The 15780-nt window shown below is 38.1% G+C and overlaps 1 protein-coding gene across 3 annotated transcripts in view; it reads right to left on the bottom strand.

Moving 5' to 3' along the window:
- Positions 1–15780, bottom strand: part of Dock4 (dedicator of cytokinesis 4) — a 439856-nt gene that overhangs the window by 44929 nt on the left and 379147 nt on the right. For all 3 annotated transcript variants that reach the window (XM_071613555.1, XM_071613553.1, XM_071613552.1), the window contains 4 exons: positions 10560–10708; positions 8641–8726; positions 3691–3786; positions 2642–2702 (listed from right to left, as the gene is read on the bottom strand). In XM_071613555.1, the coding sequence (XP_071469656.1) occupies positions 2642–2702; positions 3691–3786; positions 8641–8726; positions 10560–10708 (392 nt within the window). The remainder of the gene's footprint in view (positions 1–2641; positions 2703–3690; positions 3787–8640; positions 8727–10559; positions 10709–15780) is intronic.

The following is a 15780-nucleotide window of genomic DNA, read 5'->3' on the forward strand; positions in this document are numbered from 1 at the left end:
TTCTGCCCACTATCTTCTGGTGTCCATTCTCCAAGATGAGGACTCTTCTCACTGGAGACACTGACATTAAGTTCAAGACTTCAATAAAAAGCATTGTTTTCTTTTTTCCAATTCATACCATTATCCTCCTTCTTTCCTTTTGTTTCCTGTAGACTCCTGGCATTCTTTGAAAAGCTAAGTAAATAATGCTATTCAAATCTCTCTCATTATAACCAAAATCATTTTAATTAGCAAGAATTGTTGTACCATAAACACAGCCTAACAACCCCACAGCAAGTTTCTACATTATTAAAGGCTGATTTGCTCTAATAGCTTTCTGGTAAGAAGCTGTTTTCTTTGAGAACAAAAATAAGTGATAACTCTATAAATGAATAGTTCTTAAGAAAAAAAAAAGATCTCTCCAGTCAGCAGATGAGAATATTTCACATATGTCTGGCAAAACTTGTGACACAGGAACAAAACAATAATTACATCTCCTAGTATTAGTCATATCAAATATTATGCATTTTTGCCGATTTCACAGTAGAGTTTAACTCTGATCTTATAAGGGAAGCCAGAGCTCTCCTGAAGGGGATTTGGATCTGATCGTTCCAAAGAAAAATCTCTCAAAGGAAGTAAGTGGTTGAAGAGAACCATATTGCTGCAAGAAAACATCAAGAACTTTCCATATGGAGTAGAAGTTAAAAAGATTAGCTTCAAAGTGATATATCTGGTCCAGTAATAAGTGTTCTTGTCCTGGACTGAAATTGCAATAGCTCTTAAAATGTTGACATTTTCTCTAAGGACTATTCTTGATTACGGAAAGCTATCAGTATAAACTCTCGTCTCATGTGATTAGTGATGGGGCCTCTGGTTTATTAAATCTCTGGTTTATTCCTACTAGAAGACTAGAGTAAGCACAATTAGGGCAAAGTACTAATCTCTGGCCCAAGGAAATGATCTCTTCTTTTTTATACCAGTTGAGGATGAAGAACCAAGGGACAGCATTAATTTGGCCACTTCCAACTGGAAGGCACCTGTGAAAGGGGATGAAGACAACGGAAGAGGATTCCTTTGGGAAAGGTGAAGGCTTTGTTTAGAGGTTTCTGAGGAGACTTTGTGCCTGAAGTTGCCCTATAGTTAGGGTTAGGGAAACAGACTGAAGTTTACTGAGCTCTTGGCTGTTCTCCCTGAACACTGACATACAAGCAGGACATGAGAAAAACAGGCTGAGGTTTTCAACCTGATGAAAGACTGACAAAAGCTGGCAGGAAAGTAGGGAGATATGATGGTGGACTTAACAGGAATAACTGTTCATAGTTGGAAATGACAGCAAGGACTGACACCGTGATTCTGGGCTGAGGATCTAGAGGTCACTGTTGGGTCTGATGACAAAAATTATGGGAGAAAGGTGCATAATACATGGATCAGATGTAGCCTGATAGAGGATGCTCAGGTCTCGCTATTTTTAGGAGCTGACATTGGAGGTGGAGATGTAGCAATTAAATTTAAAAGGAGAAGGAAGAGGTGGATGTGGTAAAAGAGGACAAAGCCATCAACTCAGAGATGAAGAACAGTGTAGCAAAATATTAGGGAAGTACAGAAAGACAGTCACAAGAAAGTGAAGCTTCTGAGCTTTGAAGAGGGACTGTGAGAGAAACAAAATTTAAAAGACTGAAACCAATGAACTAATATAAGACCGAATCAAAGAGGGGATAAAAGAAAATTTGAAGGCAAACAGAGTGTTTTTAAGGGGTCCAGAGGATCAGAGGAAGAGTGAGAATGGCTGTATAAGTACTTAGAAGAGATGTTTCATCTATTTTGCAAAATGTAAGAAAAACAATCTATGAAATTCACAAATCTGGAAGTGGAAGCAGTCATTCTTCTTATATTTCACATCGGATTGAAGGAAATTATCAAAATAATTAATTTGCCCTGTATTAAAATATGAAAAATAAACATCTAAATGTGTGGTCATTTTGTGCTCCGTGGTGAGAATCATTTGGTGGGTAACACTTTATGTCAATTTTGGTTTGCTCAGGACAATTGGTTTAGACAGTTATCCTTACATCATATTTAATTACACTCTCAAAAATGTCCTGCCTGGGTGATACACTATATGGTCCTATGGTTAGGATGCAAATCTTAACAATAGTGCTATCATAAATTGAATTTGCAAAGATGCTAGTGGTTGAAAATCAGTGTGTAGAAAAGAAAGTTGTCACTAGTTCACAAAAGAAGAGATCAGTAATGTTTATTAAAATGTAGAATGCTTAAAACTCTGGAGAAAGGAAAAAGGACACAGAAGCAATAGGACCTCAATCTGGGGATACTGTGCCTTTTCCCAGGAGGGCAGGATGAGACTGGAGGAGGGCGAACAATGCAATAAGGGCTGTGTTCTCTGAGATCTCATGAGGTCTGCACTAGGGCTGAGGGCATGCACCTGGCACATCCTGCAATGTTCAGAGCTGAAGATTTTCTGAGCTTTCATGCAATCTGCAACTTGCCATGAAGCTGAGAAACATTTCTAAACTCTTCTCAGAAACATCCAAGGGGGAAAAAAATTACACTGCAGATTAAGAACAAACAAAAAAACCCCAGTATTTTCATAAAGAAAACAAATGTTAGGATAAAAGGAGGAAAAGGAGAATGGGTTACTAACCAGAAGGCTAACTGTACAGCCGATCTTTTTGCCATCTACCTCTCCCATTTTCATGCAGTCCCTAAAAACAAAAAGCAACAGTCAGAATTTCCTTCTTAGGAGGACATACGTGAAACCTTTATCATCTTACTACTTGCTATTTTTCTATAAATCTAAAATTATGCAAACAACAACAACAAAAATCCTAACTTACTTCTTAGGGGCAAAAAATGGTTTGTTACCTTATTCCCCACCCTCAGACCCCCACCAAAATGTACTGTCAGAAACCAGAGGCAATTGTGTGAGCTCAGAGAAAGGCTCTGGGGACTAAGGGTCTCTGGTGAAGCTGGGAAGCCAGAGACTCCTGAGTAACAGTTTCTGCTGAGAGTTCACTTCAGCATCAAGGTCATGCTCCCTCTCCATGGAAAGGGGCTCAGGAAACAAGTGTGAAGTTACTTTGAACACCTTCTAAAGTGGGAGGAGAAGCAGCTGACAAGTCTGGCCACGGGCAAGAGAGTGAGGGTTTTGTTCTTATTTGAAAACAAGATCACTGTGCATGTAAATGAGATGAACTCCTTTGCAAGTCTAGATAATACAAAAATCAAGGAATTAAAGCTAGGAAAGGTAACAGTGGAGTTTTACCCTTGCCAGCCCCACCACTTTAAAAAGAGATAGCCTTGTGGTACATAATACCACCTTCCCTCTAAAAAGGAAAGAGTCTACTCTCTTCACCCTAAAGCAAAGGAACCACAGAGGACTTTCTAGTGGTTGAGCTAAAATTTTCTACTGGTTGAGACAAAAAAAAATTACTTTTTATTATTGTTATTATTATTTTGAGAACTGTCAGGGATGACTTTGAGAACCCTCTCAACTCTCCAAGACTTTGAAAGATCAAAAACCAAAAACAAACCCAAAAGTGCCCAGATTAAAAACTCTGAACTACCTGGTTACGAGTCCAAGGTGTGATTATCAGTTCCTTGAGTGATGAACTCAAGTGGAACCCTGACTGTATTCTGGCTATTTGCTATTCTGGCATGCAGCATTTCTAGAGAACATGGGATGTGGCTTACCTGTAATCTAGCAACCTCTCCATTAGACGAGTTACAGTGGCAATTAATGAAACGCCACTTTCCCTCCATGTTTCCCGCTCTATTTTCTTTAGTAGACTGGAAAAGAAAGAACCCGGGGCATTTTCAACATTTATTTTTATCAGTCACCATGACAACCATTTTACTTTCATCAGTACCTTAAATGCCTTAGCAACCACTGCAACATTTCACAAGTAGCACAATTTGCAAACAATGTCTTACCTAGGATAGGGACCAAATAGTGGAATTCTAATCCAGGAAGCATTGACAAAGCAAATTGATTTTCAGATTATCCAAGTTATAAAATATGAACACATGCACATAATCAGATTTTCAGAATATACAAAAGCACCTCACATCTCAAAGACATTTTTTTCCTAGCTTCTCTCTTATACTAAAAGAGGCTTGTGCCTCACCACATCAAATAACACTGCAAGAGGTGAAAACAGGAGTACCTCCAAGTTTACTTTTAAGTAAGAGCTTGCTTTATTCACATAAAAATGTTTTCCTACCTCTCAGTAGAATGCATCCTCATCCAAGCAATTCTACCGCAACGCAACTGCTACAGGAAAATCCTTGTACAGGCGGGATGACGTTTTGCGTTTTTTCCTTTCACTTAACATTTGCCCACTCAATACATATTGTACTATCTGTGCACTCACTCAACAGTTTCATTCATTTTGTCATTAATCACAGAGGATTTTCTAAGTGGTTGTTACAGCAGATTGATGACAAGTACTGAACCATGTCTCTCCTCCTACATCTCCCCTCGTCCTAAACACCTTGGAGCACAGGCACTATGTAAACACAAAATAATAACAATCATAATAATGAGGATCTGTTTTACTTTCACTCCACCTCTTGGCAAATTAACATTGTGCTTTGCAAGGGCTTAGTGACTGAACTTACCCCCAAAGACAAAAAAAGCAAAAAACAAAAAATCAAAACCCATGAGCACAGCAATATGAGGATACCTCCCCTAGCCCTCAGAATTTAATGATCATAATTTCTTGTCTAAAATCTTGTTTCCTTTCCCTTTCATCATGGTTTTAGGAATAAGACTGAAAGAAAACATTTCTTTCAATACAATACTTTCAGTACAATCTAAGTATATCATGTATGCACTTAGTGGAAAAATAAACACTAAGGAAAAAAGCTATCTCATCAAGGCTTTCTTTGCAGCTATGTTCTCCTCAGTTTTCCTCTTTTTCTTGCTATTTCTGTCTTAGGGCCCAGTTTTCTGTCTTGTTTCCTCATCTGTTACCTCTATAATCCCAATAATTTGCCTTCCTAATTTTTCAAAATATTTTTTTTAGTTGTTGTTGGACACATGCTTTTATTTTATTTATTTTTATGTAGTGCTGAGGATTGAACCCAGTGCCTCGCATGTGCTAGGTGAGCGCTCTACCGCTGAGCCCCAACCCCAGCCCCTGCCTTCCTAATTTATTCTAAACTATTTTATAGATTAAAGGTGGGTGGGATAGAGATTGCATATGGAAGAGATGAATCTCACTCTGACAAATCTTCCAGGGGGAAGGTCCCTTAATTTGTTTAAATGCATTTTCTTTTAAAAACCTCTGAACAGCACCTGTTTCAAACTTAAATGGCAAACTGGTGTTGAACCAAGTCCTGAAATGAAAACCTGCCTACCAAAGCAACAAAGGATGATGTAGAAATTTCTCCAAGTGACAGCCTACACCTCATATACTTCAGAGGCTAAAAAACAAAGAACTCAAGTTAAGTAATAATTCTAAAAATACATGGAGACTGCTTTCATGAGTTTTATTAATTTGCACAGCCTACTGAGACAGTAAGGAGTCAGAGCCACATAATCCTCTTATAAGAAGAGGCAAAGTTGTACACAGTCTGTTTTCTTGACTGACTCAAGACCAAAATGTTAGGACTGGGTCTGGAACCCAATTCACCTGTGTTTTCACCCAGGCTTGTTCCTTTTGTTGGGAAGCTTGCCAGTTCCCAGTATACCTGATAGGAACTGATAAGGAGAAGCCATCAGCAGCAAGAGAAGAATCTTTCTAGATAACTTATGCCAGACTGGGTGTCTTCATTTGGTCTATAATCATGCTCATGTGCTCATACTGAGTACATAGGGACCCCATCTGATCACAGAGAGAGGCAATTCTCATTGTTAATTGATAAGGCTGCTTATAAGCAATGGCACTCTATAACATTGGGGATCTGGATAAAACACTGGTGTTGTCATATGACACTGCTCACCAGGCTCTGGGGGTAAAGAGGTGGTGGAATCTGATTCTCAACCTGCCTCCCTCTGTATCATAATAGGATCGTGCTGAGACCAGCACTCTGAATTATATTCTAGTGTCTGTGCATACTCTTCTTAAACGACCCAAAGAGAAGAGTTAAAGATCTAAGGTATGATGTTACACAGTTTATCTTCTGTCTCCAAACAGCAATTAAATATGTGATCATAAAATAAAGACCTTTGAAATAATTTGAAGTCTTATTGAATTAGAGCAGAAGAAAGAACTGAGATGGATGTTACTTGTTTGGGGAAGCCCTTTAATTTTCCCCAAGTAAATTAGGCCTACTGTGTGCTCTGATAGCACAGTCACTGCTGCATTCCAGCCCTACACAAATAAAGCCCAATAAGTGAATCAGGTGGATCCAGAGAAAGCAGAATTTGGTTCTGATATTCTCTTTTAGATATTTAACATTGCAGTGTATGCTTCACAATTTCAGTGCTAACAAAAATTATAAACCCCACTAACTTCAAAAAGTTGTAGTATGAGTACATGGAGATAATGTTGAGAGGCCAGGAAAGATGAAATGAGTTCTAAGGTACTATGCAAATTTAAAGTTCCACTCTTCGGGGACTACTTTGGCAGGTATTACACTTTAGGAAATAATGAGCTACTTTCCGCCTTTTCAGATTCCGAACAAATTTTAAGATATTTTGGATATAAATTACAGAGAACTGAGAATCTAATGGCGTGTGTTCCTAATTCATAATGTGTGCAGTGACTCACTGTGATTACTCTAACTCACTGTGATTTCTATCACCAAAACCACATTTTATTGTTTCTTGAAATATAATTGAGATTTTCACTTTCTTATCTGAGTCCAGGCAGTAATGATATTTAATTATCACTTCAGATTTGATTTATTCTCAATATGCTGATCACAAAAGCATGAAAGAAAAATATTTATAGCAGCCTTTCTAGTAATATCCTAAAAATCAACAAAAGAATAAAAATCTCCATTGAGTGAATCAGGATTCTTAAAATAGTCCTAATTACAGAGGCTTAATATTTTAATTATTGGTTTGCTTCTAATGTCAAAGTACATCTTCTATTTCAAAGTCATATTTATACACAAGCAATCCAAACTACATACTATCAGGTCTTTATTAAAGTAGATAAGAGGCAATATAGAACTATGCATGTATTTATTAATCTTGTGAGCTTATTATAAATAATTAATCACAAATCTCAAGAGATTAGTTTTACTGAGTGCTTTTTCATTTTAGTTCTTTGTTCAAACGAAAGACTAGTAACTAAAATGAGAGCAGTTTTCAAAAGCAATTTATTATATTGGATGAGGTTTTAATCAGAATTCTTACTAAACTCCAGCTGTCATGAAAGACAGACGCTTTGTACACAAGAATGAACAAGGGCTTGGTGAATAATTATTAAAAGTTCTGGTTTAATTACAGTATCAGAAGAAAATGGTGTTCAGGGCTCAGTACAAAGAATGCATTTTATCACCCACCACCACCACATGAAATCTCTATACCCTTTCTTGGCTTTTTCATTCAATATAATTTTCCTGAAAGCTTCAAGAGTGATTTTGAATCAGGAAAGCTGAAATCTACCCAGTCTATCAGTCACTTATAATATTTTTCAAACCTATATATTAGTATTTCCACCGTTGTAACGTAATAATCCTAAAGTGAATTACAGAATCTTATATTTGGTCATCAATACCAAAATACTATTCTTGAATTTTAGCTGACAGTTGGCTTAAGGACAATTAAAAGTATATTTCATAACTGAAAATCTAATGCTGAACTATTTTGACACTTCTCTGAAAGGACTGAAAAATTTTTGCAAGATCAATGAGCTAATTCTTTCTTCAAAAAAGAAACATCTTGTAAGTATACCAGGTTCGAAAATGACTAAGATCCACAGAAAGCCCTATAGAGAACAGATACCAAAAGAGAAAACCCAAAGCCCTGAACCATTCTCACGTGTCCTCTCTAGCCAGTTCAACACAGTGGATGAACACTCAGTACAAGCAATTCATTCCTGTGACTGTGACCAGGTAATACTGGTAGGGACAACCATAAAGTCTCTTTATAGCACTCCATTATTTCTCTATCCTCCATACAAATCCCAAACACATAATTTATTAAAAATGATTTGCTTCCGTAATATTGTGATAAGAAACACCAAGGAAGCACTAAATAATCATGAGTGAACAATCAGTATAAATGGATTAAACCAGGTTCTAAAGAACAAATGCAAAATAGGTTAATTTTTCCAACAGCTAATCAGCCAAGGATATCAGGCTTTGGAAATCACTGAACAGACGTGTTACAATCATACCCCTTTGTCCCTCTCCCACTCATAGCCCTACTTAAAATCATTATCTTGAAGCAATGTTTTTTCTTCTTTTTTTTTAATTATTAGGCATGAAAAGAGTGAGATTTGTTATGTAACACATACGACCTGTCCTAATCAGAGATTAAAATAAGGAGACATGTCTAATCATCAACATAATAAGATCCATTTTCCAGAGTCAGGCAATTATCCTTTATTTCACACTTCACAAAGACAAAGCAGTCCTATGAGACCCAAGCTGTCTTTGCAACTCTCAGCTACGCCAGTGTGGAGCAGCTCAGTACTGACACCAAATCCCCCAAATAGAATCGACTTGAGATAAAACATTACTCACATACTGTTGAAGAGCTCCCGGTATGTTTCATCACCTTTGCCTTCTGACATCAGGCTATCCAGTTTGTCAATTAGCTTTGCTTCCACCTGAAACATACTCAAATATTAATCTTCTTTCTTCCTGTTCACAAGCATTTCTAGGCAAATTAAAGCATACTTATTTATCCCAGGGAAAAAGCCATACTGTATTTTGTGAAAGTGACATTATCAGCCATGGTTAATAGCAGACATCCCTTTGGAATTCTATGGGCCTAATTTGGATCGAGTTAACTTCAAACTCCCTGCTGGATGGCTCTGCCTACTGCCAAAGACATCTATCTATCTGTGATTCAAACACGAGTGCTTGCAGTCCAATTTAAATGTTTGAATTCTTTTTTAGGGACTGTAAAACTGGCAGTCCTATTTCTTTTCTCTTTACATCACTATATATAAGGACATCAGCAAACTAACATGCCCACATACATGAATTTAAATCTTTGATGTGTTTTATATCTATTTTCTTTCCTAAAACAGTTGAGGTTGCACTAAATCTTTACTGAAGTTGAGAACTTGTCCTATCCATGTACAGATGGTAGACCCATGGAAATATTCTAAGTCAGCAATAAGCAGCAGGGGAGAGAAAGGACTATAGTCAAAACATTTATATTTTCAAGGATGTAAATTCTTTGGAACTTGAATATCAGGAAGAAAAAAAATATCCTTTGATCTATCTGAGGCAGGAGAAGAGACAGAAAATGAAAAACCTCTCTATGGCCAGAGAGGGATTGCGAGGGCTATTTGAGTTGGTAAGTGTGCTGAGCCCAATTATTTCTTTAAACCAAATTTCAAGAAATAAATACAAGGGGGAAGGCAAGTGGTCCCCACTGCCCCACCCCCATCACCAAGCATGACTTTTTCTTCTGTGTGTGATACTGGGATTGAACCCAGGTTCATTCTACCACTGAGCTACATTCCCAGCCTTAAAAAAAAAAAAAGATAGGCTCTTGCTAAATTGCCAAGACTGGCCTTAAACTTGTGATCCTCCTTCCTCAACCCTCCTGAATAGTTGGGATTACAGGTGTGCATCATCATACCTGGCAAACACAACTTTTCAAAATCCTTTCATTTTCCTAACTTTATTAAAAATAAATGTATATAACAATACACATGAAATACCCAAGCTTTTGCTAATTGAATCACTTTTTGCAATTGCCTTTTGCAATCAGACAGCTCATACAGTTGACAACGACATCTACGATTTGAGGAAGATTTCATTTAGAAAAGCATGAACAAGGGTCACATCCTATGAGCAAACAGGGTAGTGCATTGACTGTGTAAGTCCAGCTTAAGGGACTTGGCATTGCAAAAGCAGCTGATCCCTTATAAGATCTGGTGTTCAAATCAGAATGTCTGTCTTCCCCAAGCTAGAGAACACTATTAGAACCTATGTCAATGAGAAATGATAGGTTCATCCACTTGGGATTTCCTTTGCAAGAATTCTCCCTGCTTTTTTTCTTTAAATTAATTCTCAATGCTTCAAGCTAAGAGCAATAAAACATACTGTGAATCCAATGCTCAAAGCTAAGCCATTCACCAAATACAATGTGCAGACCACTGAGCTCAATGACTTTAAGAATCATTAACTCTTTGATTCCTCTATTCTGTGTCCAACTGGGAGCAGATAAAGTCTCTGTAAGTTCTTAAATATAAAACTGGGAAATCAAAGACTTTTTAACTGAAAGGGCTTCCCTGGAGGCTCAGAGGAAAACAAGACCAAAGAGAAGTGTCCAGGCCATGTGGTATGGGAGAGGATAGACTAGCCAAATGAAGGTGTGCTGGCCCACCAGCCTTCATTTCCCAGCTCAGGGTTGAATCTGGAATCAGAGGTGCTAGAGGGGAAGTGAAATTGTTTCAACTGTTTTAAGGAACACTTCTGCCTACCTGCTTAAAGTTGCCACTCCGCCTCTGCTCCCAGTCCATCATATCATGAAAAATAGGAATCATGACATTCCGGAGATCTGGCTGGGGTATCAAGGTCACTTCTAGGAAGGGGCCAATCAGGGCAGGGATGAAGTGCAGTTTATGTTCTCCTAAATTGAATACAATATATAAGTTTTAGCATATTCAGCCTTAATAATGTATCAGAAAATTAATATTATAAAATGTAGTTTGAAACTATCACTATAAGAATTTTCAATTATATATTATAGTTATCTCCAAAAAAGAAAATCATAAGATACAATTAAAATTATACAAATCATGAGGAATTGACTACATGTTATTATACATTCATACATTAAAATTTTGATGCAGTTATTAAAAATGAGCCTGAAGAAGGATAACCCAGGTGAAGTTTTTCAATATAATTAAGACAAGAGACAAGATACAATGTGGTAGGTATGGGAACATCTTTCACTTAGAAAAATATAAGTCTAGAAAATTATACCCTCCTATGGTTAACAATAGTCATTATCTCTGGGTGGTGGGACTCTAAGTGGTTTTAATATACAAAAAAAGGTAATTCTTAGTATTATAAAATTTCTTTGTTTTTTTTACATAATAAATACACAGCATCAATAAAAATCTAAATGGTAGCGCCCCCGCCAGTATAACTATTTTCTGAAAAGAATAAAATGTAACAATAATTAACTCAAAATTGTGTGTTATCAAGTCTTAAAATGGGTGGTACTGATAAATCAGAGGAAAAGAAGACAGGAGATGGCATGGACACAGATGATTTCATGAAGCAAGTGGGTGTGAAATCCATGACTCTAATCTTCTATGTTAAAAGTCACAGAGAAGTTTCTAGTTTTATAATCCAAACACTGCATACCATGATAAATACACTCTTTCTCAAGAACTAACTTTGAGCAGCATAGTCAAAAGCATACAATACTGAGTATCCTGTTAGAATCCTTAGAACAATTTAGGAGATTAAGCCTAAGATGGGTGGCTTCAAGAAAGAAGGTAATTTCTTCTTTAGGGGAAAATGAGGAAACCTTTTCTGATTAATTTTCCCTATGGCATACATTCTTTCTCTCTCTCTCTTTTTTATGGTGGGGCAGGGGGCTGTGCCAGGAATTGAACTCAGGGGTGCTCAACCACTGGGCCACATCTCCAGCCCTATTTTGTATTTTATTTAGAGATAGAGTCTCACTGAGTTGCTTAGCACCTCAATGTTGCTGAGGCTGGCTTTGAACTCTTGATCCTCTTGCCTCAGCCTCCTGAGAGACTGGATTACAGGTGTGTGCCACTGGCACCTGGTTACCCATTTTTTCTTATATCCTCAGACTATAGGTACTCTATCATGAAGAAACTTTCCTTCAGGGACATCATTGCATGAAAGAAACACCACTGCATGCAGGTGAATATTTTAGAAGACAGGAGGAACCATGTTATAACATCACACATGCTACTGACATGAGAGATGAGATTTAGAGAAAGTTCTCTATTTATCTGTGACCCAAAGAGGTCATGGAATCCCCGTCCCTCCCTACATCTTAACTAACCTGGACAATGCATTATAGCAGTCAAAGCAAAGATCTGAATTTTTACTGATTTAAATTATTATAAACAAAAGGGGAGAGAGAGTTGTAATGGGTTCCTCTTTCCTGTGCATTGTTTTATAAGTGAAACATTGTTGGTTTAATAATTTGCAAAGAGTTTGAAAAGAGCTTGGAAAACTTGGGGAATGTCAAGATCTTAAAAATGTACTTTCCTTAACATTATGTGTGTGTTACTTTCTTCCATTTCATTGATCCATTCTATCATTAATCTATTTCATTCAGTGGCTCAAGAAATAGGAATGTCTAAGTGTAATTTGAGTACACTATTACATGCAGATATGTGAAACACAAAGAAATTTTGGGCTGTCATAGAGATAGAAATCTAATATCAAGAAAGGGGTGTAGGGCTGAGGTTGTGGCTCAGTGGTAGAGCCCTTGTCTAGCATGTGTGAGGCACTGGGTTTTAACCATATGGGGTTGGAAAAAAAAAAGAAAAGAAACTAGAACTCATGTTCCAAGATGGTGGATTAGAGGCATCTAACACTTGCCTGCTTCTCAAAACAACGGAGTGTAGCCTTGTTGAGCAAGCTGACGATGGGGGAGTGCTGGAATGCAACAGTAGAGAAAGAGAGAGAGAGACTTGGATAGCAGCAGAGTGGGAGAAACAGAGCACTCCAGCACTGATCAGATGGCAGCATGTCAGGGCAGGGGGAGTACCCCTTGGCAGGGATAGAGGTAAAAGAGGGAGAGCTCTAGTCAGCTCCACTGGTGCAGGATCCAGCACCCTACTGACATGTTATCTAAGCAGACAAGAGCTATGGACTCTGCATTGGGAACAGGCCCTGGAGAACTGTCTGTACTTGCCAGAATATTTTCATAGTGTTGTCTTGAGAAGGGTCCTATTTTCTAAGTTTATACTGCTGTGGGAGTCAAAGGCCCCTTTGACTATCTCCTGGATCCTGAGGTAATACCACTGCACTGACTTAGCAGGCAGCCACCTCAAGTGTCAGTTTGGCCCAGGGGAGAGATGGACACAAACCAGCTGAGAATTCTATGTGGTAGGAAAATGGTCTCTGATGCAGAGGGGAATGGAAGGTACTTCCTTTTAAATTGGTAGTTTGGGAATCCAATTATCACAGCCCAGGGGAGTGAATCATTTGTCATTTCACGTGGGGGTCAAGAATGGAAGCACCTGAATCATGGGTGGTGGGTGGATTGCCCCATGGCCTCCCCTCCTAGCAGAGCTCCTTTGTGACCCACTTGCCTCTCTCTGCCCTCTGGGCCATCAAGGATCTGCAGTAGAGCTGGCGTTATTCTCGCTCCAGAGAGTATCTTTGGGGGCGTCCACACTAGGCTAGCTTGTTGGTCAGCTGCAGTGCCAGTGTTAGTCCAGCCCTTGAAGTATACAGTTCAAATAGAATCTCTTGTCAGGCGAGTTATACATCCTATCCTAGCCCATCGACCTGATGTAGCACTGGCATTTTCTGTGCCCTTGAAATGTGCAGTCCAAAAATCTCCAGTGAGAATCTATACCTGGGAGGTCTGCTTTCAGCACTAACTCCTTACAGCCAGCAGAGGGGCTGAGAGGAATTCCAACTAGCTTCAGCTACAAACCACTCCTGCTACTCATCAGGCAAAAATCAAAACAAAAAGACGAGGTGGGTGACTAACACACAGTTTCTGCTTTCTCTGAGGGGTGCACAGCCTAAGAAGACTCAGAGAGGCTTCTCCCCTCTTTTTATTTTTTCTCCCCCCAACGCCTTTTCCTGTTTTCCTTGTCTCCTCTTTTTAACATTTACTTTTTTAAAAAAATATTTATTATCTTTTAACTACTTATTTATCTATTGTAGTGCTGAGGATTGAACCCAGGGCCTCACAGTAGACAAGTGCTCTACCACTGAGTTATACCCTCAGCCTTGATATTTTTAAATTTTTATTTCATTCCATATTACTTTTCCCTTATCAGTACATAGTAAATGTTGGGGTTGTTGTTAATTTAATTTAATTTAATTTTTTTGTGGCCTGTTTCCCCGCCTACCCTTCCCTGTGCTAGGGATTGAGACCAGGACTTTAAGCATTTTGGGTAGGTGCTCTGCTGCTAAACAATATTTCTAAGGCTAGCTGACTGAAACTGTACCTAGCTCCAGCCATGATCTAGTCCTGCTCAAACCCTGGGGCAAAAATTCCCTAGTCAGTAATCCCTCCCAAGTGGGTATGGTAAGGGGGGATCTGACTGCACTCACTCCCACAGCAACAAAAGAAAAAAAAATAAAACTTGTGGCTATGACAACTATACAGTGCTCAGCATTGGTTGCTTCCAATTCTATTAGATTGCACACTGATAACAAGTTTGAAGGTGCTACAAAGTGGGAGGTATAACCCTGGTCCCTGCATCTCACCATGAAATACCAGGATAAAAGTGTCAGGTCCTTTACCATGATGAGAATACCTAGTACCAGGAGTCTTTTCAAGCAACAGAACCAATATCAACAGTACCTGAGGAAACCCCTATCATCTAATAGGGGTTTCCACTCCTATTATAGGAGTAACTCTAATAGATGCACCCCACTTTCTCTATTGTCTATGTCACACCTACCTGAACTATTGAGGGGAACCCCTACTCTTGTGAGACTTCTAGAGAAAGAAGTTCCTTCAGCCTCTGACACAGTAGGCATTATGTCAAAAACCACTAATCACAGCCGTAGAAACCACAGGGAGATTATATTATGAAGTCCAATTGAAATTAAACTCAATATTGAACAACAAACTGATACCCCAAGACATAGTGTCAGGAGAAGACAGCTTATTAAGAAAGCTTCACCTAAAAAGAGAAGAAATATGCATCTCAACAGATGTACAGCTCTCAACATAAAAGCATATGAAATGTGAAAAAACAAGGCAAATGAACTCTACTTCCTAGAGTTCATAACTTCATAGTAACTTGTTACAGAGATATCAAAGTAGATGAAATTACAAAGAATTCAAAAGAAAAACTTTTTAAATGCTGAATGAAATAAGGAAAACAATGCAATATATAAGTGAACAATTGAAAGAGAACCAAAGAGAAATCTTGGAAATAAAAAGCTCACAAGTTAGATAAAAACCTCAGTTGAAAGCCTGAGCAACAGACTAGATAGAGCAGAGAGAAAAAAATGACACGAGAGCTTGAAGGCTACTCTGCCTAAATATTATATTCAGACAACAATTAAAAAAGAATGAAAGGAATAAAAAAAGAAAGAAGAGAGGGAAAAAATCTAAGATCTCTGGGATACCATTAAAAGATCAAGTATTTACATAAATGGCGTATAAGAAGGAGAAGAGATAAATTATTCAGTGAAATAATAGAAGAAAATTTCCCAAGTCTTGGAAAAGACATGAACATGTAGGTTCAGGAGACATTTAGAACCCTAAACAGATATGGCCTAAAAAAACCTCTCCATGCCAGATTATAGTTAAATTGCCAAAATTACAGGACAAAGAAAGAATATTAGAAGTTGCAAGAGAGAGGCACCAAATCATATTTAAAGGTAAACCCATTAGAATAAGCAGATTTGTCAGCAGAAAGTCTAAAGGATAGAAGGGCATGGAATTATGTATTTCAAGCCCTGGAAGAAAATAAATGCCAACCAAAATTACTATAGCTAGCAAGGTTATCC

Source organism: Marmota flaviventris, chromosome 1 (genome assembly GCF_047511675.1).
Source record: "Marmota flaviventris isolate mMarFla1 chromosome 1, mMarFla1.hap1, whole genome shotgun sequence".
In the NCBI taxonomy this organism is placed as follows: domain Eukaryota; kingdom Metazoa; phylum Chordata; class Mammalia; order Rodentia; family Sciuridae; genus Marmota; species Marmota flaviventris.